The sequence below is a fragment of the Pseudophryne corroboree genome (genome assembly GCF_028390025.1).
Source record: "Pseudophryne corroboree isolate aPseCor3 chromosome 3 unlocalized genomic scaffold, aPseCor3.hap2 SUPER_3_unloc_7, whole genome shotgun sequence".
Taxonomy (NCBI): Eukaryota; Metazoa; Chordata; class Amphibia; order Anura; family Myobatrachidae; genus Pseudophryne; species Pseudophryne corroboree.
In genome coordinates, this window is record NW_026967563.1 from 1,032,114 (window position 1) to 1,056,884 (window position 24,771).

The 24,771-nt window shown below is 47.0% G+C and overlaps 1 protein-coding gene and 2 non-coding genes across 6 annotated transcripts in view; 2 read left to right on the forward strand and 1 right to left on the reverse strand.

Moving 5' to 3' along the window:
• LOC134984606 (zinc finger protein 271-like) overlaps nucleotides 1-23,614 on the forward strand; it is a 52,300-nt gene extending 28,686 nt beyond the window's left edge. For 3 of the 4 annotated variants that reach the window (XM_063950152.1, XM_063950150.1, XM_063950151.1), the window contains exon 6: nucleotides 20,488-23,614. In XM_063950152.1, the coding sequence (XP_063806222.1) occupies nucleotides 20,488-22,139 (1,652 nt within the window). In that variant the 3' untranslated portion in view covers nucleotides 22,140-23,614. The remainder of the gene's footprint in view (nucleotides 1-20,487) is intronic. The other variant, XM_063950153.1, reaches the window with a different exon arrangement.
• On the reverse strand, nucleotides 10,672-10,790 carry LOC134984646 (5S ribosomal RNA). The gene has a single exon (XR_010191763.1). It is a non-coding gene; the product is annotated as a 5S ribosomal RNA (ribosomal RNA).
• Nucleotides 12,635-12,753, forward strand: LOC134984655 (5S ribosomal RNA). Its single transcript, XR_010191764.1, has one exon. It is a non-coding gene; the product is annotated as a 5S ribosomal RNA (ribosomal RNA).
• Nucleotides 23,615-24,771: the final 1,157 nt, after the last annotated feature.

A 24,771-nucleotide genomic window follows, 5' to 3' on the forward strand; every position in this document is an offset into this window, starting at 1 on the left:
TTCTGAATATCCCAAAGTCGCAGCTGAATCCTCAGCAGCTGAAGGCTCAGGAGCTCATGATTCTGGTCAGAGGACTCCTAAAACTAAAACAGGTATCGGTGCATCACTGCACGCGAGTACTGGGAAAAATGGTGGCGTCATACGAAGCCATTCCCTTCGACAGGTTCCATGCGAGAGTTTTTCAGTGGGATCTGCTGGACAAGTGGTCCGGATCGCATCTTCAGATGCATCGGCTGATCACCCTGTCCCCCAAGGCCAGGGTGTCTCTTCTGTGGTGGCTGCAGAGTGCTCACCTCCTAGAGGGCCAAAGGTTCGGCATACAGGATTGGGTCCTAGTGACCACGGATGCAAGCCTCCGAGGGTGGGGGGCAGTCACTCAGGAAAGAAACTTCCAAGGACTGTGGTCAAGTCAGGAGACTTGTCTGCACATCAATATCCTGGAACTAAGGGCAATATACAACGCCCTGAGTCAAGCGGAGCCTTTGCTCCGAGACCAACCAGTGCTGATCCAGTCAGACAACATCACTGCGGTCGCCCATGTAAACCGCCAGGGCGGCACAAGAAGCAGGGTGGCAATGGCGGAAGCCACCAGGATTCTTTGTTGGGCGGAGAATCATGTACAAGCACTGTCAGCAGTGTTCATTCCGGGAGTGGACAACTGGGAAGCAGACTTCCTCAGCAAACACGACCTACACCCGGGAGAGTGGGGTCTTCATCAAGAAGTCTTCTCGCAGATTGTAAATCGATGGGAACTGCCACAGGTGGACATAATGGCGTCCGGTCTCAACAAAAAGCTAAAAAGGTATTGCGCCAGGTCAAGGGACCCTCAGGCAATAGCTGTGGACGCTCTGGTAACGCCGTGGGTGTTCCAGTCGGTCTATGTGTTTCCTCCTCTGCTTCTCATACCCAAGGTGTTGAGAATCGTAAGAAAAAGAGAAGTGAGAACAATACTCATTGTTCCGGATTGGCCAAGAAGAACTTGGTACCCGGAACTGCAAGAGATGCTCACAGAGGACCCATGGCCTCTACCTCTCAGACAGGACCTGTTGCAACAGGGGCCCTGTCTGTTCCAAGACTTACCGCGTCTGCGTTTGACGGCATGGCGGTTGAACGCCGGATCCCAGCAGAAAAGGGCATTCTGGAAGAAGTTATTCCTACGCTAATAAAGGCTAGGAAGGACATGACAGCAAAGCATTATCACCGGATATGGCGAAAATATGTTGCTTGGTGTGAGGCCACGAAGGCCCCTACAGAGGAATTCCAGCTTGGGCGATTCCTACACTTCCTGCAGTCAGGTGTGACCATGGGCCTAAAATTAGGGCCCATAAAGGTCCAGATTTTGGCCCTATCCATTTTCTTTCAAAAGAAACTGCTTCACTGCCTGAGGTTCAGACATTTGTTAAAGGAGTGCTACATATTCAGCCCCCTTTTGTGCCACCAGTGGCACCTTGGGATCTTAACGTTGTGTTGGATTTTCTGAAATCCCACTCGTTTGAGCCACTGAAGACAGTGGAGCTCAAATATCTCACTTGGAAAGTGGTCATGTTGTTGGCCTTGGCTTCGGCTAGGCGTGTGTCAGAATTGGCGGCTTTATCATGTAAAAGCCCCTATCTGATTTTCCATGTAGCCAGGGCAGAACTGCGGACCCGTCCGCAATTTCTGCCAAAGGTGGTGTCATCTTTTCATCTGAACCAACCTATTGTGGTCCGGCCTTTGAAGATTTATGTTTCTAGAACGGCTGGAGTCAGAAAGACTGACTCGCTGTTTATACTGTATGCACCCAACAAGCTGGGTGCACCTGCTTCAAAACAAACTATTGCTCGCTGGATCTGTAACACGATTCAGCAGGCGCATTCTGTGGCAGGATTGCCGCATCCAGGATCAGTAAAAGCCCATTCCACAAGGAAGGTGGGCTCTTCTTGGGCGGCTGCCCGAGGGGTCTCGGCGTTACAACTTTGCCGAGCAGCTACTTGGGTTCAAACGCTTTTGCTAAGTTCTACAAGTTTGATACCCTGGCTAAGGAGGACCTTGAGTTTGCTCATTCGGTGCTTCAGAGTCATCCGCACTCTCCCGCCCGTTTGGGAGCTTTGGTATAATCCCCATGGTCCTTACGGAGTCCCCAGCATCCACTAGGACGTTAGAGAAAATAAGAATTTACTCACCGGTAATGCTATTTCTCGCAGTTCGTAGTGGATGCTGGGCGCCCGTCCCAAGTGCGGACTTTCTGCAATACGTGTATATAGTTATTGCGTAATAAAGGTTTTTTTGTTATGGGCCATCCGTTGAGTGAGGCTCAGTTTATGTTCATACTGTTAACTGGGTAAGTTTATCCCAGGTTGTACGGTGTGATTGGTGTGCCTGGTATGAGTCTTACCCTGGGTTCCAAATCCTTTCCTTGTTATGTCAGCTCTTCCGGGCACAGTTTCCTTAACTGAGGTCTGGAGGAGGGGCATAGAGGGAGGATCCAGTGCACACCAGATATAGTACCTAATCTTTCTTTAAGAGTGCCCAGTCTCCTGCGGAGCCCGTCTATTCCCCATGGTCCTTACGGAGTCCCCAGCATCCACTACAGACTACGAGAAATAGAATTACCGGTGAGTAAAATCTTATTTATACTCCTGCTCTCCCCCTCACATCATGTCACTGTGTGTTAACAGCCCAGAGATCTGACCAGTCTCCTCCCCACACTATCTGGTGTATCTCATACATCAGGAGCCATCAGCCCCTATTATACTCCTGCTCTCCCCTCACATCATGTCACTGTGTGTTACCAGCCCAGAGATCTCACCAGTCTCCTCCCCACACTCTCTGGTGTATCTCATACATCAGGAGACATCAGCCCCTATTATACTCCTGCTCTCCCCTTCACATCATGTCACTGTGTGTTACCAGCCCAGTGATCTGACCAGACTCCTCCCCACACTCTCTGGTGTATCTCATACATCAGGAGCCATCATCCCCTATTACACTCCTGCTCTCCCCCTCACATCATGTCACTGTGTGTTACCAGCCCAGAGATCTGACCAGTCTCCTCCCCACTCTCTCTGGTGTATCTCATACATCAGCAGCCATCAGCCCCTATTATAATCCTGCTCTCCCCCTCACATCATGTCACTGTGTGTTACCAGCCCAGAGATCTGACCAGTCTCCTCCCCACTCTCTCTGGTGTATCTCATACATCAGGAGCCATCAGCCCCTATTATACTCCTGCTCTCCCCTTCACATCATGTCACTGTGTGTTACCAGCCCAGAGATCTGACCAGTCTCCTCCCCACACTCTCTCTGGTGTATCTCATACATCAGGAGCCATCATCCCCTATTACACTCCTGCTCTCCCCCTCACATCATGTCACTGTGTGTTACCAGCCCAGAGATATGAGCAGTCTCCTCCCCACACTCTCTGGTGTATCTCATACATCAGGAGCCATCAGCCCCTATTATACTCCTGCTCTCCCCCTCACATCATGTCACTGTGTGTTACCAGCCCAGAGAGCTGACCAGTCTCCTCCCCACTCTCTCTGGTGTATATCATACATCAGGAGCCATCAGCCCCTATTATACTCCTGTCTCCCCTCACATCATGTCACTGTGTGCTACCAGCCCAGAGATCTGACCAGTCTCCTCCCCACACTCTCTGGTGTATCTCATACATCAGGAGCCATCAGCCCCTATTACACTCCTGCTCTCCCCCTCACATCATGTCACTGTGTGTTACCAGCCCAGAGATATGAGCAGTCTCCTCCTCACACTCTCTGGTGTATCTCATACATCAGGAGACATCAGCCTCTATTATACTCCTGTTCTCCCCGTCACGTCATGTCACTGTGTGTTACCAGCCCAGAGATCTGACCAGTCTCCTCCCCACTCTCTCTGGTGTTTCTCATACATCAGGAGCCATCAGCCCCTATTATACTCCTGCTGTCCCCCTCACATCATGTCACTGTGTGTTACCAGCCCAGAGATCTGACCAGTCTCCTCCTCACAATCTGGTGTATCTCATACATCAGGAGACATCAGCCCCTATTATACTCCTGCTCTCTCCTCACATCATGTTACTATGTGTTACCAGCCCAGAGATCTGACCAGTCTCCTCCCCACACTCTCTGGTGTATCTCATACATCAGCAGCCATCAGCCCCTATTATACTCCTGCTCTCCCCCTCACATCATGTCACTGTGTGTTACCAGCCCAGACATCTGACCAGTCTCCTCCCCACACTCTCTGGTGTATCTTGTACATCTGTAGACATCAGCCCCTATTATACTCCTGCACTCCCACCTCACATCATGTCACTGTGTGTTACCAGCCCAGAGATCTGACCAGTCTCCTCCTCACAATCTGGTGTATCTCATACATCAGGAGACATCAGCCCCTATTATACTCCTGCTCTCTCCTCACATCATGTCACTATGTGTTACCAGCCCAGAGATCTGACCAGTCTCCTCCCCACACTCTCTGGTGTATCTCATACATCAGGAGCCATCAGCCCCTATTATACTCCTGCTCTCCCCCTCACATCATGTCACTGTGTGTTACCAGCCCAGAGATCTGACCAGTCTCCTCCCCACTCTCTCTGGTGTATCTCATACATCAGGAGCCATCAGCCCCTATTATACTCCTGCTCTCCCCTTCACATCATGTCACTGTGTGTTACCAGCCCAGAGATCTGACCAGTCTCCTCCCCACACTCTCTGGTGTATCTCATACATCCGGAGACATCAGCCCCTATTATACTCCTGCTCTCCCCCTCACATCATGTCACTGTGTGTTACCAGCCCAGAGATATGAGCAGTCTCCTCCCCACACTCTCTGGTGTATCTCATACATCAGGAGCCATCAGCCCCTATTATACTCCTGCTCTCCCCCTCACATCATGTCACTGTGTGTTACCAGCCCAGAGAGCTGACCAGTCTCCTCCCCACTCTCTCTGGTGTATATCATACATCAGGAGCCATCAGCCCCTATTATACTCCTGCTCTCCCCCTCACATCATGTCACTGTGTGTTACCAGCCCAGACATCTGACCAGTCTCCTCCCCACACTCTCTGGTGTATCTTGTACATCTGTAGACATCAGCCCCTATTATACTCCTGCTCTCCCCCTTACATCATGTCACTGTGTGTTACCAGCCCAGAGATCTGACCAGTCTCCTCCCCACACTCTCTGGTGTATCTCATACATCAGGAGACATCAGCCCCTATTATACTCCTGGTCTCCCCCTCACATCATGTCACTGTGTGTTACCAGTCCAGAGATCTGACCAGTCTCCTCCCCACACTCTCTGGTGTATCTCATACATCAGGAACCATCAGCCCCTATTATACTCCTGCTCTCCCCCTCACATCATGTCACTGTGTTACCAGCCCAGAGATCTGACCAGTCTCCTCCCCACACTCTCTGGTGTATCTCGTACATCAGGAGGCATCAGCCCCTATTATACTCCTGCTCTCCCCTCACATCATGTCACTGTGTGTTACCAGCCCAGAGATCTGACCAGTCTCCTCCCCACACTCTCTGGTGTATCTCATACATCAGGAGCCATCAGCCCCTATTATACTCCTGCTCTCCCCTCACATCATGTCACTGTGTGTCACCAGCAGCCATACTGTGTGCTAGCAGTACATCTGTCTATAGTATAACATGCCAGGTATTCAATGAGAGTGTCTGTATTAGCACATGCCGGTCTATATATAAACCACTCCTTTTTCTCTAATATCCATAAGGGATACTGGGGACTTAGTACAATGGGGTATAGATGGTGTCCAAAGGAGCCGGTGCACTTTAAAGTTCTTCCCCTGGGTGTGCTGGCTCCTCCCCTCTATGCCCTCTCCTACATCCAGTTTAGTAAAATGTGCCCTTAGGAGAGGATGCCACTCTGGAGCTCCAGAGGATTTTTCTTCAGTTTATTTTAAACGTTGTTGTTGTCGGTATGCTGTTTGGGTGACAGTATAACAGTATACCTGCACTGAGAGAGTATGGGGGGGGAGTGGGGGCGGTTACCGGTCTCTTCAGGCGTCAGAGCCGCTTCCCCGCTGCAGAACCACCGTCCTGAGAGGTTGTTGATACCGCAGGGCATTCCGCATTAGCAAATGCAATCGCAGCACGCCGCACACCCCTAACAATGCCGGGAGGTGAGAAGAGTGGTGAGTACAAACCGGGGGACCCGCAAGGGCGCTATCGCAGGGGCAGCATACGGACGCTCTACGGAGGGATCCGCTATAGCCCCCTGTATACACTGGCAGCGGTGGTGGAAACAGGCATTTATGTTACTTTTTACACCTGTTAGGAGACATTGCCAGTATAAATATCTGTAGAGCTCCGACTCCATTACAGGGGACGGAGCTTCCTCAGAGCGGGACCATTGGCGTTTTGGCTCTTTCACCTGCTTACAGCTGCAGCAGCAAGGACACACGGCTCCTACAGACACTCAGGATACACAGGAAACTGGTACAGGGGTGTAAATAAGGGGAGAGCCGCTATTATACACACTATAGTGTTCTGAAAAGGACAAGAGACCGGTGTTACACCGTGATACAGACATCCTGCAGTCTTACTGAGACTGCTGGGCTTGGGTGTGCTGTTCCTCTCTCTCTGTCTCCTCACATACTAGTCTGGGCAGACTCGCTATTCAATATACTTGTCTGTTTGTGTGGTTGATTGTTGTCTACTGTAAACATGGTAAAACACCAATTATGCAGTGTATGTCACACCAGATTCTCTCCCTCTGCGGTTGGTTCCCTCTCATGTGAACAATGCAGCCAGTCCTCCCAAGTTAGTGAGACTGGGGGGGAGGGTCAGGAGCCATCCTGGCTCAGTGCCATAAAAACAATGATGGCGGACATGTCATCCCAGCTCACTGCTAATAATGAAAAGACACAACAACTGCAGCAGGCTGTAGCAGACCTAGCTGCAAGGACAGATGATAAACAGCCCCTTCTCCCTAGTTCAGGGCCACATAAGCGTGGGCTGCCTGATTTACTCTCCTCAGAATCTGAGGCTTTCAGTACACACTGAGGGGCGAGCTGATAGTCACAGTACCCAGGACACTGGCAGATACAGCCTTACAGGGTTCTTACCCATCGTGTAAGCATAAAAAGTACCTCAGGCCAGTATAAAATGCGGGAGGACCGTGCGCCATTAAGGGGGCGGGGCCTTCACCATGAGCGGATCCAGCAGCTCACCAGCGCAATTTTCTCTCTACAGCTCACACAGAAAACGCTGGCTGGCAGGGAAGCGCTGCCCCTCCACATCAACTCCAGACTACCTCGGCGGTACCAGGGGGTTATAGGGGTGGGTGGGGGGGGCAGCAGTAGTTATATCCTTACTAATACCCTACTAAGGGTATTTAGTCTGCACCTTGCTAAGTTATTTGTTAGCTGAAGGGGCGCTGTGTGGCTGGTGTCCTCATTCCTTTGTGTCTCTCTAAAGGGCTCTGTTTGGAATTGTGCTTACTGCATATTCTCGTGTGTGTGTGTGTGTGTGTGTGTGTGTGTGTGTGTGTGTGTGTGTGTGTGTGTGTGTGTACACCTCACATTACAATGTCCCAGGAGTGTGTTTCCTGCACAGCAGAATGTTTTTCCTCCTCAGGGGGATCACTACAGTGTACTCAGGACAGTACACTTTCTCAGGCTACTGGGTCTGAACCTCCTTAAGGGGGATGATTACTAATATTTCTAATAAACTCTCCCATACTGAGAAGGAGACGCAGTATTTGAGAGAGTCTGTGGATGACCTGATGAATAAAGATTCAGCTCCCACACCAGCGCCTCTAACCCCTCCCATTTATCCACAGAAGCGTACACTGGCCCTGATCATGCAGGCTGACACTGATGACGATGCTCAGAAACAGGGGACGGTGAGGTGGATCTGGAGGGGGGGGGGGGTGCACTCAAGGGGTGCAGGCTCTGATAGAGGCCATTAGGGATGTATTAAAGATTTCAGAAAAAGTAACAGTAGAAGAGGAAGAATCTTATTTTAATGTAAAAAAGAATTCCTCAGTTACTTTCCCTGCGTCAAAAGAGTTAAGTTCTCTTTTTGCAGAAACTTGGGTAAATCCAGAGAAAAAGTTTAAAATCCCTAAAAGATTGCTCACCTCATTTCCTTTCCCTCAAGATGATAGGAAGAAATGGGAAAATCCACCGATAGTGGACACCTCAGTATCTAGATTGTCACGTAAAATTATTTTACCTGTCCCAGGCGCAGCCTCCTTAAAGGATACGACTGACCGCAAGATTGAGACCACACTCAAATCTCTGTACACAGCTGCTGGGGTGGCAAAATGGTCAGGTGACCTAATTGATGATTTAGATTCTCTGCATAGGAGTGAAATTGAATTACTCTTGCATCACATTCAGGACTTTGCAAACGTTATGGTGAAGGCCATGGAGGAAATTGGCCTGCTCAACGCACGTGTCAGTGTCCGCACGCAGTGGCTTATGGCTATGCCAATAGACTGCGGATGCGGATTCCAGGAGAAGCATGGAGAGCCTGCCCTTCACAGGTGAGTCCTTGTTCGGAGATGAACTGGATACCTGGATATTCAAGGTGACTGCGGTTAAGTTGACATATCTTCCTTCTGCAGCAACCCCGGCTAGAAAATCATATTCTGCCCTTACGTTGCATTCCTTTCGGGCAGCAAAATTTAAAAACAGATCCAAAGGTTCCTCCACTGCCTTTAGAGGTGGTCGAGGAAAATCCAGAAACCTGCAATTACAGGTTCTCAAGAACAGAGCTCAGGTACTGCTTCCTGAAAGTCTTCAGCATGACGGTGGACCACACTGCCTGAAGAACAGGCAGGTGGGAGCACGTTTAAAGGATTTCAGTCACGTTTTAAGGATTTCAGTCATATCTGGGCAACATCATGCTTAAATCCCTGGGTCAAAGATCTTATTGTCCATGGATACATACTGGAGTTTCAAGAACTCCCACCTCACAGATTTTTCAAATCACGCTTACCAGCTTCTCAGGAAGCAAGTACAATCCTGCAACAGGCAATTCAAAAGTTGGTTCAGACACAGGTCATTGTCCCAGTTCCACCTCAGCTACAGAACAAGGGTTATTTTTCCAACCTGTTCGTAGTACCGAAGCCAGATTGTTTGGAAGGCCCATCTTGAACCTAAAATCCTGAACCCATACTTATGGATATTCAAATTCAAGATGGAGTCTCTAAAAGCGGTGATCTCAGGTCTGGACGAAGGGAAATTCCTGGTGTCTCTAGATATCAAGGATGCATACCTTCATATTCCAATCTTGCCACCTCATCAGGCTTATCTAAGGTTTGCAATACAGGACTGTCACTACCAGTTCCAGGCCCTGCCATTTGGCCTCTCCACAGCACTGAGGGTGTTCACCAAGGTCATGACAGAGATGATGCTCCACCTCCGCAAACAGGAAGTGAACATAATTTCATACCTGGACGATCTACTGATAAAGGCATCCCCCAGGAAGAGGTTGTTACAAAGCATTGCCCTCTCAACTCAACTACTCCGGGATCACGTGTGTATTCTAAACCATCCAAATTTCACACTTGGAACCGACAAATAGGCTTCCCTTCTTGGGAATGATAAACGATACAGAAGTACAGATGGTGTTCCTTCCATTGGAAAAGGCATTGGTGATCCAGTCAATGGTCCGGGATGTCCTGAAGCCAACTTGGATATCGGTACATCAATGCATTTGCCTACTGTGGAAGATGGTAGCCTCCTACGAGGCACTGCAGAACGGAAGGTTTCACGCAAGGCCCTTCCAGCTGGATCTCTTGGACAAGTGGTCCGGATCGCATCTTCACATGCACCAGAAGATACGTCTGTTGCCGAAAACCAGAATTTCACTCCTCCGGTGGCTATATTGCACCAGGTAGAGCACGTTATACACATTGCAGCAGGTAGAGCACGTTATACACATTGCAGCAGGTAGAGCACGTTATACACATTGCAGCAGGTAGAGCACGTTATACACATTGCACCAGGTAGAACACGTTATACACATTGTGCCAGGTAGAGCATGTTGTACACATTGCACCAGGTAGAGCACGTTATACACATTGCAGCAGGTACAGCACGTTATTCACATTGCACCAGGTAGAGCACGTTATACACATTGCAAACTTTGGAAAATGGGGAGACGAAAGAAGGCTCTTGTGTGGGCGCACTCTTGTAGAAGAAGTAAATTTAATATGATAATTGAGATGAAATATTTAAAACATAACTTTTATTAGTTTTTTTACAATATAAGGTTCTTCCCTGAGATCTATCCTTCAAAATGCAACATAGAAAGCATCTTGATAAATAAAATGTTCTGGTCTCTTATTGGTAAAGAGTGTGTGGAAGGGTTGTAGACATTAGTTGGTCATACCCCCGTTCCCCTTGACCAGTACAGACTTGCTGTATTGATGGAACCACGGGGTGGTCAAGACACAAAGATATATAAGACTATGCTCTTTGGCTTATAGGAGATTAGAGTAATGATCAGAAGTCACTCCTCTAAATATGATGATGATAATACAGAAAAAATTGCATGCACCTATCTGGATGCGAGACAGTGATAATGGTAGAGAAAAGTATTGTACATCACGAAAATGGTGCCAGTGACCAATAGATCTTAAGGTTACTGGATAGAAGAAAGTGGTGATGCTGCTGTTGGTGTTGCTACCACATAAATGAGGAAAATCCTACTCTACAACACCAGGTATTCACAGGTGGTCTCCCTTCCTGGTACTGACCTGGCCCAACGCTGTTTAGCTTCCAAGATCAGACGAGATCGGGCGCTGGCAGCGTGGTATGGTAGTAGAGAGTTTTATGTGAACACCAATGAGAGTGCACCTATTTAAGAATGTTGAAGATTAGGACCGACAGAAAAATAATAGAGACAGGATCGTGGAAATGTGTGGATCTGCTTTTCACGTTAGACCCGATTCCAAAATTCCCACTCACGTGGTGCAATGTACCGGGAATCGTGAATGAGAGTCCACGAAAATTGGTGATCTATAGAAGATGAGGTTGTAAGAATTGGCACTGTTAATTACAGTCAAAGAAATCCCTGACTGCTGGTATGTTATGATTTGTCCAAACAGACAGTAAATGATAAGGAATATTAGATGAACCAGGTGAATACGTAGTCACTGTAGTGATACAGTTTTTTTCAAAATCAGGAGGAGGTCCTAAAACTGCACAGGCATATATCTGTTAACCAAATGCATTAACTAATGAGTCATAGGATGTTTGCCTCTTGACCTCAGATAGGATGTTAAATGCTTAACACATATGGTAGATACATGCTATTTATATTCATACATCAATTACTAAAGAGGCAGAAATAGGAAAAAATAAGAGCCAAAAACACTCTTAAAAATAACAAGTATATATTAATTATATGCATAAACTGGTGAATCTTTGGATATTAACTGCTTAATTTCCAACAGGGTGCTAAATGTTAGGTATATGATAATACAGACCCCTAATAAATTACCACTATAATACACACTCAATGCAAGATAATTAAAACAGTTCTGCTGAGATTTGCAGTGGAAATTGCTATCCGTGGCATACAGCCACAGGATAGTGGGGCTTACGGTTTCACCAGAGATATGAGAAAGCCAAAAGAGCAAGAAGGTAGAATTGGCTAAATGCCAAGATGAGGTTGTGTCGACGAGACCCCTATTCCTGGATGCGGAAGACGCGTTTCGCCCTAAGGCTTGTTCACTTCCGGGTTCCGTGTGGTCCGGTGTGGGGAGCGGGCTTTTAAGTCCGCCAACGGTAGAGCTGTCCAATCCGGAGGTGTCGTGTGGTGGGTGTGATCTGCCCGTGTAAGCGGTTGCTAGGAGACCGCAATAATGACGGCAGATCCGGGAGGTGAAAGATAATCCCATATCGCGAGATCGCGGACGCCATATTGGTTGTGGGAGTGGTACCAATTGAAAATACTGTTAGTGTGGGCAGTTGCTAAGAGACTGCAATGGCAGAGCTTAGGACGACAGATCCGGAAGGTGGAAGGTAATCACACATCGCGAGATCGCGGACGCCATATTGCGTGTGAAAGTAATACCAATTGAGATTACTGTTTAATATATACTTGTTATTTTTAAGAGTGTTTTTGGCTCTTATTTTTTCCTATTTCTGCCTCTTTAGTAATTGATGTATGAATATAAATAGCATGTATCTACCATATGTGTTAAGCATTTAACATCCTATCTGAGGTCAAGAGGCAAACATCCTATGACTCATTAGTTAATGCATTTGGTTAACAGATATATGTCTGTGCAGTTTTAGGACCTCCTCCTGATTTTGAAAAAAACTGTATCACTACAGTGACTACGTATTCACCTGGTTCATCTAATATTCCTTATCATTTACTGTCTGTTTGGACAAATCATAACATACCAGCAGTCAGGGATTTCTTTGACTGTAATTAACAGTGCCAATTCTTACAACCTCATCTTCTATAGATCACCAATTTTCGTGGACTCTCATTCACGATTCCCGGTACATTGCACCACGTGAGTGGGAATTTTGGAATCGGGTCTAACGTGAAAAGCAGATCCACACATTTCCACGATCCTGTCTCTATTACTTTTCTGTCGGTCCTAATCTTCAACATTCTTAAATAGGTGCACTCTCATTGGTGTTCACATAAAACTCTCTACTACCATACCACGCTGCCAGCGCCCGATCTCGTCTGATCTTGGAAGCTAAACAGCGTTGGGCCAGGTCAGTACCAGGAAGGGAGACCACCTGTGAATACCTGGTGTTGTAGAGTAGGATTTTCCTCATTTATGTGGTAGCAACACCAACAGCAGCATCACCACTTTCTTCTATCCAGTAACCTTAAGACCTATTGGTCACTGGCACCATTTTCGTGATGTACAATACTTTTCTCTACCATTATCACTGTCTCGCATCCAGATAGGTGCATGCAATTTTTTCTGTATTATCATCATCATATTTAGAGGAGTGACTTCTGATCATTACTCTAATCTCCTATAAGCCAAAGAGCATAGTCTTATATATCTTTGTGTCTTGACCACCCCGTGGTTCCATCAATACAGCAAGTCTGTACTGGTCAAGGGGAACGGGGGTATGACCAACTAATGTCTACAACCCTTCCACACACTCTTTACCAATAAGAGACCAGAACATTTTATTTATCAAGATGCTTTCTATGTTGCATTTTGAAGGATAGATCTCAGGGAAGAACCTTATATTGTAAAAAAACTAATAAAAGTTATCTTTTAAATATTTCATCTCAATTATCATATTAAATTTACTTCTTCTACAAGAGTGCGCCCACACAAGAGCCTTCTTTCGTCTCCCCATTTTCCAAAGTTTGCATACTTTCTGGCTCTGGGTGCACCACCAACGAGGACAAAATTAACATCTATACGTATATTTTCATACACAATACTGAAAGGGCCATTTTTGCCCCTTCTCTCCCTGTTTGATTAAGGGTAACCTACTGTCCAAATTTGTTTTTTTCTTCTCTAACTTTAGCATTATTCCTAATTAGTCAATCCGGTGCCGGATCGCCCTAGGTTTCTGTACGTTATACACATTGCGCCAGGTAGAGCATGTTGTACACATTGCACCAGGTAGAGCATGTTATACACATTGCGCCAGGTAGAGCATGTTGTACACATTGCACCAGGTAGAGCACATTATACACATTGCAGCAGGTAGAGCACGTTATACACATTGCACCAGGTAGAGCATGTTATACACATTGCGCCAGGTAGAGCACGTTATACACATTGCACCAGGTAGAGCACGTTATACACATTGCGCCAGGTAGAGCACGTTGTACACATTGCACCAGGTTGAGCATGTTATACACATTGCGCCAGGTAGAGCATGTTGTACACATTGCGCCAGGTAGAGCATGTTGTACACATTGCACCAGGTAGAGCACATTATACACATTGCAGCAGGTAGAGCACGTTATACACATTGCAGCAGGTAGAGCACGTTAGCAGGTAGAGCATGTTATACACATTGCAGCAGGTAGAGCACATTATACATATTGCAGCAGGTAGAGCACGTTATACACACTGCGACCAGGTAGAGCACGTTCTACACATTGCACCAGGTAGAGCGCGTTATACACACTGCGCCAGGTAGAGCGCGTTATACGCATACTGCCAGGTAGAGCACATTATACACATTGCGCCAGGTAGAGCACATTATACACATAGCGCCAGGTACAGCACGTTATACACATTGCACCAGGTATAGCTCATTATACACATTGCACCAGGTAGAGCACATTATACACATTGCACCAGGTAGAGCACGTTATACACATTGCGCCAGGTAGAGCAGGTTATACATATTGCGCCAGGTAGAGCACGTTATACATATAGCGCCAGGTAGAGCATGTTATACATATTGCGCCAGGTACAGCACGTTATACACATTGCACCAGGTATAGCTCATTATACACACTGCACCAGGTAGAGCACATTATACACACAGCGCCAGGTAGAGCACGTTATACACATTGCGCCAGGTAGAGCAGGTTATACACATTGCGCCAGGTAGAACACGTTATACACATTACACCAGGTAGAGCACATTATACACATTGCACCAGGTAGAGCACATTATACACACAGCTAACTGTTAATTTACACATTGGAGCTAATTGGCTGGTGCCTTTATCACCTTGCACATATCACTGGTTTATCACTTCCTTATGCCTTCTCCAGGTTAATACATCTGCCCCATTATACACACAGCGCCAGGTAGAGAATGTTATACACATTGCAGCAGGTAGAGCACGTTATACACATTGCAACCAGGTAGAGCACGTTATACACATTGCACCAGGTTGAGCACGTTATACACATTGCAGCAGGCAGAGCACGTTATACACATTGCACCAGGTAGAGCACGTTATACACATTGCACCAGGTAGAGCACGTTATACACATTGCAGCAGGTAGAGCACGTTATACACATTGCAGCAGGTAGAGCACGTTATACACATTGCAGCAGGTAGAGCACGTTATACACATTGCAGGAGGTAGAGCACGTTATACACATTGCAGCAGGTAGAGCACGTTATACACATTGCATCAGGTAGAGCTTGTTATACACATTGCACTGGGTAGAGCACGTTATACACATTGCACTGGGTAGAGCACGTTATACACATTGCAGCAGGTAGAGCACGTTATACACATTGCAGCAGGTAGAGCACGTTATACACATTGCAGCAGGTAGAGCACGTTATACACATTACGCCAGGTAGAGCACGTTATACACATTGCAGCAGGTAGAGCACGTTATACACATTGCAGCAGGTAGAGCACGTTATACATTGCAGCAGGTAGAGCACGTTATATACATTGCACCAGGTAGAGCACGTTATACACATTGCAGCAGGTAGAGCACGTTACACACATTGCAGCAGGTAGAGCACGTTATACATATTGCAGCAGGTAGAGCACGTTATACAAATTGCAGCAGGTAGAACACGTTATACACATTGCAGCAGGTAGAGCACGTTATACACATTGCAGCAGGTAGAACACGTTATACACATTGCACCAGGCAGAGCACGTTATACACATTGCACCAGGCAGAGCACGTTATACACATTGCAGCAGGTAGAGCACGTTATACACATTGCAGCAGGTAGAGCGCGTTATACACATTGCAGCAGGTAGAGCGCGTTATACACATTGCAGCAGGTAGAGCGCGTTATACACAATGCGCCAGGTAGAGCACGTTATACACATTGCAGCAGGTAGAGCACTTTATACACATTGCAGCAGGTAGAGCGCGTTATACACATTGCGCCAGGTAGAGCACGTTATACACATTGCGCCAGGTAGAGCACGTTATACACATTGCACCAGGTAGAGCGCGTTATACACATTACAGCAGGTAGAGCACGTTATACACATTGCAGCAGGTAGAGCACGCTATACACATTGCACCAGGTAGAGCACGTTATACACATTGCAGCAGGTAGAGCACGTTATACACATTGCATCAGGTAGAGCTTGTTATACACATTGCACTGGGTAGAGCACGTTATACACATTGCACTGGGTAGAGCACGTTATACACATTGCAGCAGGTAGAGCACGTTATACACATTGCAGCAGGTAGAGCACGTTATACACATTGCAGCAGGTAGAGCACGTTATACACATTACGCCAGGTAGAGCACGTTATACACATTGCAGCAGGTAGAGCACGTTATACACATTGCAGCAGGTAGAGCACGTTATACACGTTGCAGCAGGTAGAGCACGTTATATACATTGCACCAGGTAGAGCACGTTATACACATTGCAGCAGGTAGAGCACGTTACACACATTGCAGCAGGTAGAGCACGTTATACATATTGCAGCAGGTAGAGCACGTTATACAAATTGCAGCAGGTAGAACACGTTATACACATTGCAGCAGGTAGAGCACGTTATACACATTGCAGCAGGTAGAACACGTTATACACATTGCACCAGGCAGAGCACGTTATACACATTGCACCAGGCAGAGCACGTTATACACATTGCAGCAGGTAGAGCACGTTATACACATTGCAGCAGGTAGAGCGCGTTATACACATTGCAGCAGGTAGAGCGCGTTATACACATTGCAGCAGGTAGAGCGCGTTATACACAATGCGCCAGGTAGAGCACGTTATACACATTGCAGCAGGTAGAGCACTTTATACACATTGCAGCAGGTAGAGCGCGTTATACACATTGCGCCAGGTAGAGCACGTTATACACATTGCGCCAGGTAGAGCACGTTATACACATTGCACCAGGTAGAGCGCGTTATACACATTACAGCAGGTAGAGCACGTTATACACATTGCAGCAGGTAGAGTGCGTTATACACATTGCAGCAGGTAGAGCACGCTATACACATTGCACCAGGTAGAGCACGTTATACACATTGCGCCAGGTAGAGCACGTTATACACATTGCGCCAGGTAGAGCGCGTTATGCACATTGCACCAGGTAGAGCGCGTTATACACATTACAGCAGGTAGAGCGCGTTATACACATTGCAGCAGGTAGAGCGCGTTATACACATTGCAGCAGGTAGAGCGCGTTATACACATTGCAGCAGGTAGAGCACGCTATACACATTGCACCAGGTAGAGCACGCTATACACATTGCACCAGGTAGAGCACGTTATACACATTGCGCCGGGTAGAGCGCGTTATACACATTGCGACAGGTAGAGCACTTATATGGTTAAAAAAACAGCACAATAAATGATTCTAAACACATTAGTAAATAATACATTATACATTATATATATATATATATATATTATATTATTATACATTATATAATATATATTTATATATTAATACAATAATAATCCATTTGCAACGCCGGTCGCAAGGTGATTGACAGGAAGAGGGCATTACTGGGTGTCAACTGACCGTTTTCAGGGAGTGTTAAAAAAAATGCAGGCGTGCCAGGAAAAATTCAGGTGTAGCTGGCCGAACGCAGGGCGTGTTTGTGACATCAAAACAGGAACTGAACAGTCTGAAGTGATCGCAAGCTAGGAGTAGTGTCTGAAGCTGCACAAAAAAATATTGTAGCCGCGCTGCGATCCTTTCGATCGCACTTCTGCTAAGCTAACATAAACTCCCAGAGAGCGGCGGCTTAGCGTTTGCACGGCTGCTAAAAACAGCTAGCAAATGAACAACTCGTAATGAGGGCCAATGTGTATAGTGTATTTGAATTGTATTTAAGGTGGAATGCACTTGGTTGTGTGTCCCAGGAGGGGGGAATCCATTACTGTGTAGGCCAGGCATGTCCAAACTGCTGCCCTCCAGCTGTTGAGAAACTACACATCCCAGCATGCCCTGACACAGCTTTAGCATTCTCTGACAGCAAAACTGTCAGGGCATGCTGGGATATGTAGTTTCACAACAGCTGGAGGGCCGCAATTTGGACATGCCTGATGTAGGCTGGTGGATTCCCCCAGTACTTTCCCCCCAAAATGGAATGCCTTCCTCTCTAGCCTCCCACATGGAAGTATCATGTGGAGAGAGAGAGGAGCAGCTCAGCTTTAAAACAAGCCGAGTGGTTTTCTGGAGCTCCATAGGGATCACCTTTGGTGGGCAGGAAAGCCTGACCAGGGATCTAGGCTGCCCATCTCTGGAGCACAATTTTAGGCTGGAGATGGTGAGCTGGGTACCCGGGCAGATTCCTGGAAGTAGTTTAGATGGGAAAACCTTCCCCCAGCCTAGACTGAGCGTCACCAGGGTGGATAACAACCCTCCAGGATGGGACGGTCAAAGGAGAGTGACTACTCCCCACCGTCCATAGAGGACAATGTTAGCTGTACATGTGGCCAAGGCATGCACATCACATGGGTAAACAATGATTGGTTGAGATCAGCACGGTGGACTTACCCCCTGTGGTATGTGTATTGGCGTAAGATAAAAAGAGGAGGGCTGTGGGCCTCCAGAGGTATTATACCATTTTCACTCTGCTGTAAACATCTTGCTGTATTGCTGTTGCCACTAGCAATAGGGAACAGTCTTTTTTAAGACTGGGTGAATAAACATCTGCCCCAAGATGACCGCTTCATCTTGTGACCTGCAGTGCTATGCCAAACATAGTTCCATTTTCCGGTTGTCCAGGGTGCACTCAGCGTCTCCAAGCATCGCCTCCCACCAGCTACTGTGCAGAGTCCAAGTCCAGCGACTAGTGGTGATTCGTCCACACCACACAGGTGTGGTAAGACAGCGTGTTGACACATACAGAGCAGTACCATGGTTCCAGACTCCATAGCGACAAGGAGTCTGGTGGTGGCAGTGTAGTACCCACCCACTACGCAGTGGGTGGAGTCAGTAATAGGCGGTTACTGATGGTAATTGGGAATCCCTTAATTGACCAGATCCCGTGTGACCTAAACATCCATTCTGTGACTGGGGCGGGACGCAAGGCAGGGTGAGGGCTTTCGTACAGAACCATCCAGTCACAGAAATTGCTGGCATAGCGGTGGGATAATCCTAGGTGGCTTTTCGGTCACCTGATTGGAGAAGCCGAGTTTGGAGAGGAGTAACTGCAGTGCAGGAGAACGCACAAGATGGCGGTCTTCAGTGTATCAGGAGAAGGGTGTGGATATCCCTTTCAACGCGTCGAGAAGTGTCATGAGGGCGGCAGTCGTGTGCTTGGAGGAGTCCCGCCGGGCGGAGGTAGAGAGTGCTAAGGGCGTTGGCATTGAAGAGGGCAGTCTACCAGTGGACCTTTGTACAGAACCCGTGAGACCCACAAGCCCCACCCTCTCTATTAGCAGAAGCCATGTTTCATACCTAGCAGGGCCGGAGGTCCAACGTCCCAGGTGGGGCCACACGGATACCTTAGCAGATCGGCTAGTGGAATTCGGAGAAAGGGCAACGGAGCAAGAGTGCTTGATCACCTCACTTTCCAATATCACTGCCGGGCTCCGGTGACTTTGCGCAGCCCGTTCTGCCCCCAGCAGTAGCGTAAGAGCCAGTGCTCCCACCTGAGGCAAAAGTGCCTCCAAGTCAGGTATTCGGAGTGTGCAGGAAAGACTGGGCACACTTAGCTCCAGAATACAGCCCGTGGCTTCAGCTGCGTCACTAGGCTGCAGCAGTGAACGGTGCCCGGAGTGAGCGGCTTTAGGTCTGGAGAAGTGGGGGACTTAATAGATTGGGTTTTGGTTCCAGTGGTGGCTGACAGCTATCAGGTAGGGTAGATAAGAAGCCACGTAGTAATGAAAGCTCCAGAAAGCATGTCTGGATGGACTCAGGCCCCTCTTATTTATTATTTTATATACTAACAGGGGTGACAGGTGTGGTACATCCCTGCAAAGGCAGATCCAATCTCTTTCTCATCAGACTCTGCTGTCTTCCCTGTACTCTCACTCAGATGTTCACTGCTGCCAGTAGCAGACGTATGAGAAGCAGAAGTATGGTGGCAGCTGTATAGATCCTGATATGTAGTTCTCTATATCGTACTTACCGTACACATATCATCCTTATTACTAGTGAGAGAATATTGGTAAGACACTGATGATGGGGGGGTGTAACAGTGGATTATAACCTAGCAGATGATGATGATTGCAGGGTATTATATGGTGTATTGCATGTAAAATACCTTGTTTCACACCTACTCTGCTGTAGCAATATACCGTATATAAGGGTGAGTAACACGTGTACAGGCTTACCAGCGTATGAGCACACACATAAAGGAATGCTACCTTACCAATGCTTCCAGAAGTAACGTTAGGAGACATTTCTCTGATCCATCAGCTCATATGACTGATGTTATTGTTCATCTAGAATCTCCAATTCATACGATATGTTCCCCATCCATTGTTTTACATTGGTGCTGACATAGGACTTGGCGAGTGACTACATCTCCATTTATACTTCATGGTTAGTTACCAGTACAAGAGAGAGATATATCTAAGTCTTATTATAATATTACATTTGTTATTGTGTGTTCTCATTTTTGTATTTCCATAATGTATTTTATTTCCAGCAGGTGGACACACAAGCAGGAATATCTCAGAAGGACATCTAATGTTATCCCCGGATTGTGACATAAAAGATAATGACAGTAGACAGGATTCTCCAGGAGATAATCCCATTACCCCAATTATACATCCAGCTCTATCAGCTGATCCCCCTGATCCTGGGAAATGTTCTCCTGATCACTCTGATATTGGTGCATCTGTTACAGCTCTGACAGTAGATACAGTGTTTCCCTGTTCTATAGATGCCAAATGTTTTACACAGAACACAAAGCCTATTACCCATCAGCCAGCTAAGGCAGCTGAGAGGCAATTTCCATGTTCTGAGTGTGGAAAATGTTTTACATACAATTCAGCTCTTGTTATACATCAGAGAAGACACACAGGTGAGAGGCCATTTTCTTGCTCTGCGTGCGGGAAATGTTTTACCCGGAACTCACAACTTGTTACACATCAGCGAAGTCACACAGGTGAGAATCCATTTCCATGTTCTGAGTGCGGGAACTGTTTTACATACAAATCACTTCTAATACATAAGAGAATACATACAAGTGAGAAACCATATTCCTGTTCTGAGTGTGGGAATTGTTTTACATACAAATCAACTCTTGATGCACATAAGAGAAGTCACACAGGTACATCACCATTTCCATGTTCTGAGTGTGGGAAACATTTTGCACAGAAATCACAACTTGCTAGACATCAGAAAAGTCACACAGGTGAGAGGCCATTTCCATGTTCTGACTGTGGAAAATGTTTTATCTGGAAATCACAACTTGTTAGACATCAGTTAAGTCACACAGGTGAGAAGCCATTTCCATGTTCTGAGTGTGGGAAATGTTTTGCCCGGAAATCACAACTTGTTAGACATCAGCTAAGTCACACAGGTGAGAGGCCATTTTCTTGCTCTGAGTGTGGGAAATGTTTTACACAGAAATCATATCTTGTTATACATCACAGAAGTCACACAGGTGAGAAGCCATTTCCATGTTCTGAGTGTGGGAAATGTTTTTCAGACAAAATAGAGCTTGTTAGACATCAGAGAAGTCACACAGGTGAGAAGCCATTTTCTTGCTCTGAGTGTGAGAAATGTTTTTCACGGAAATCACAACTTGTTAGACATCACAGAAGTCACACAGGTGAGAGGCCATTTCCATGTTCTGAGTGTGGGAAATGTTTTGACCGGAAATCAGATCTTGTTAAACATCAGAGAAGTCACACAGGTGAGAAGCCATTTTCTTGCTCTGAGTGTGGAAAATGTTTTACACAGAAATCACATCTTGTTATACATCACAGAAGTCACACAGGTGAGAAGCCATTTCCATGTTCTGAGTGTGGGAAATGTTTTGCAGACAAACCAGATCTTGTTAGACATCAGAGAAGTCACACAGGTGAGAAGCAATTTTTTTGCTCTGAGTGTGGGAAATGTTTTGCCCGGAAATCACAACTTGTTAGACATCAGCTAAGTCATACAGGTGAGAAACCATTTCCATGTTCTGAGTGTGGGAAATGTTTTGCACACAAATCAGATCTTGTTATACATCACAGAAGTCACACAGGTGAGAAGCCATTTCCATGTTCTGAGTGTGGGAAATGTTTTAGACAGAAATCACATCTTGTTACACACCAGAGAAGTCACATAGGTGAGAAGCCATTTTAATCTTCTGGAGTATACTTATCATTTCCATGCATTGTTCTTCAAGGTTCTTATCCTATGTCCTGTGCTTTTTGCAATATACATGCTACCACTGGGGGAAATAATCAGATGTCATGCCCTCATCTACCACTGCTATACAGATGATCTGTCTTTTGTTCTGGGTACTGAGAACCCAGTACCAATCCTAAATGTCTGGCTGAGCTCCAGGTGTGGGTGATGCCAGTTGGCTGTGACTCAATCCTGGTGAAACATGTCCTTATGATAGAAGCTCACCAACAAAGGGCAGGGCTACAGCTCAACTTTGTTGCCAACCAGACTTACGCTTGGGGGTTCAGGTTTACAAAATGCTGGTCCTGTGCAGAATCTTAGTGTCCTGGATGGTGGAGGTATCAGCCACAATCAGATCCTCATCTGGGGAACATAGCCAGACTCCAGCACTTATTTCCCTCAGAAGATCTACCTAGTCATACATGCACTTGTATCATCACACATAGACTACTGCAATGTCCTCTACCTGGGTCTCCCAGCAAAAGAATTGCACCGCTTGTAGCTTGTACAGAATGCAGCAGCCAGGCTGTTACCTAACCAGCCCATTCCTGCCACATAACACCCATTCTCTACTCCCTCCACCGGCTGCCTGTAAGATGGTGACTCTGGGCCTAATTCAGGTTGGACTACAGTGTGTGATCCAAATGGAATTATTGAGAAAAAGTTGCAGACGCATGTGCAGCGCCCGTCCTGCATATGCACCTTCATTCTCTACGGGGGGCTGTAGGAAATGTGATTGCTTCTTGTTAATCAGGCAGAGGCGGTCACGGGGTGGGGGGTAAAGGTCCGTTTCCAGTGAGAAGATGGAGCGTTACAAGTGCTGTGTTGCGAGAAATGGAGGCGGACAAACGGCATGTTCACTGTGGCTGCATGACATCATACGCAGCCATCGCAATCTAGAAGAACATGGTGGGGATCCTGCGGGCACAGCTAAGCTGGCAGGATGCTTCACTAGTTTCTAGGATGAAGCAGAAATTGTGGAGCGATCGCAATTTCTGCTTCATAAAGGGGGAGGTGCCGGTCAGCATACTGGGCTGCCTTGCCCTGCGATGGGCAGCCCCCAGCACGCTAGAAAAAAAATTGCTAATTAGCAGCATCTGCTATCCTTACTGACTTACTGTAGGCCCCTATTACATAAACTTACTGACTCTCCCAGCCCTACATGACCAGGGTCCATGTACCAGAATCAGCTTCTGCCTCCTTACTGACTTACTGTAGGACCCTATTACAGAATCTTACTGACTCTCCCAGCCCTACATGACCAGGGTCCATGTACCAGAAGCAGCTTCTGCCTCCTTACTGACTTACTGTAGGCCCCTATTACAGAATCTTACTGACTCTCCCAGCCCTACATGACCAGGGTCCATGTACCAGAAGCAGCTTCTGCCTCCTTACTGACTTACTGTAGGCCCCTATTACATAATCTTACTGACTCTCCCAGCCCTACATGACCAGGGTCCATGTACCAGAAGCAGCTTCTGCCTCCTTACTGACTTACTGTAGGCCCCTATTACATAATCTTACTGACTCTCCCAGCCCTACATGACCAGGGTCCATGTACCAGAAGCAGCTTCTGCCTCCTTACTGACTTACTGTAGGCATCCTATTACACAATCTTACTGACTCTCCCAGCCCTACATGACCAGGGTCCATGTACCAGAAGCAGCTTCTGCCTCCTTACTGACTTACTGTAGGCCCCTATTACATAATCTTACTGACTCTCCCAGCCCTACATGACCAGGGTCCATGTACCAGAAGCAGCTTCTGCCTCCTTACTGACTTACTGTAGGCACCTATTACATAATCTTACTCACTCCCAGCCCTACATGACCAGGGTCCATGTACCAGAAGCAGCTTCTGCCTCCTTACTGACTTACTGTAGGCCCCTATTACACAATCTTACGGACTCTCCCAGCCCTACATGACCAGGGTCCATGTACCAGAAGCAGCTTCTGCCTCCTTACTGACTTACTGTAGGCCCCTATTACATAATCTTACTGACTCTCCCAGCCCTACATGACCAGGGTCCATGTGCCAGAAGCAGCTTCTGCCTCCTTACTGACTTACTGTAGGCCCCTATTACATAATCTTACTGACTCTCTCAGCCCTACATGACCAGGGTCCATGTACCAGAAGCAGCTTCTGCCTCCTTACTGACTTACTGTAGGCCCCTATTACACAATCTTACTGACTCTCCCAGCCCTACATGACCAGGGTCCATGTACCAGAAGCAGCTTCTGCCTCCTTACTGACTTACTGTAGGCCCCTATTACATAATCTTACTGACTCTCCCAGCCCTACATGACCAGAGTCCATGTACGAGAAGCAGCATCTGCCTCCTTACTGACTTACTGTAGGCCCCTATTACATAATCTTACTGACTCTCCCAGCCCTACATGACCAGGGTCCATGTACCAGAAGCAGCTTCTGCCTCCTTACTGACTTACTGTAGGCCCCTATTACATAATCTTACTGACTCTCCCAGCCCTACATGACCAGAGTCCATGTACGAGAAGCAGCATCTGCCTCCTTACTGACTTACTGTAGGCCCCTATTACATAATCTTACTGACTCTCCCAGCCCTACA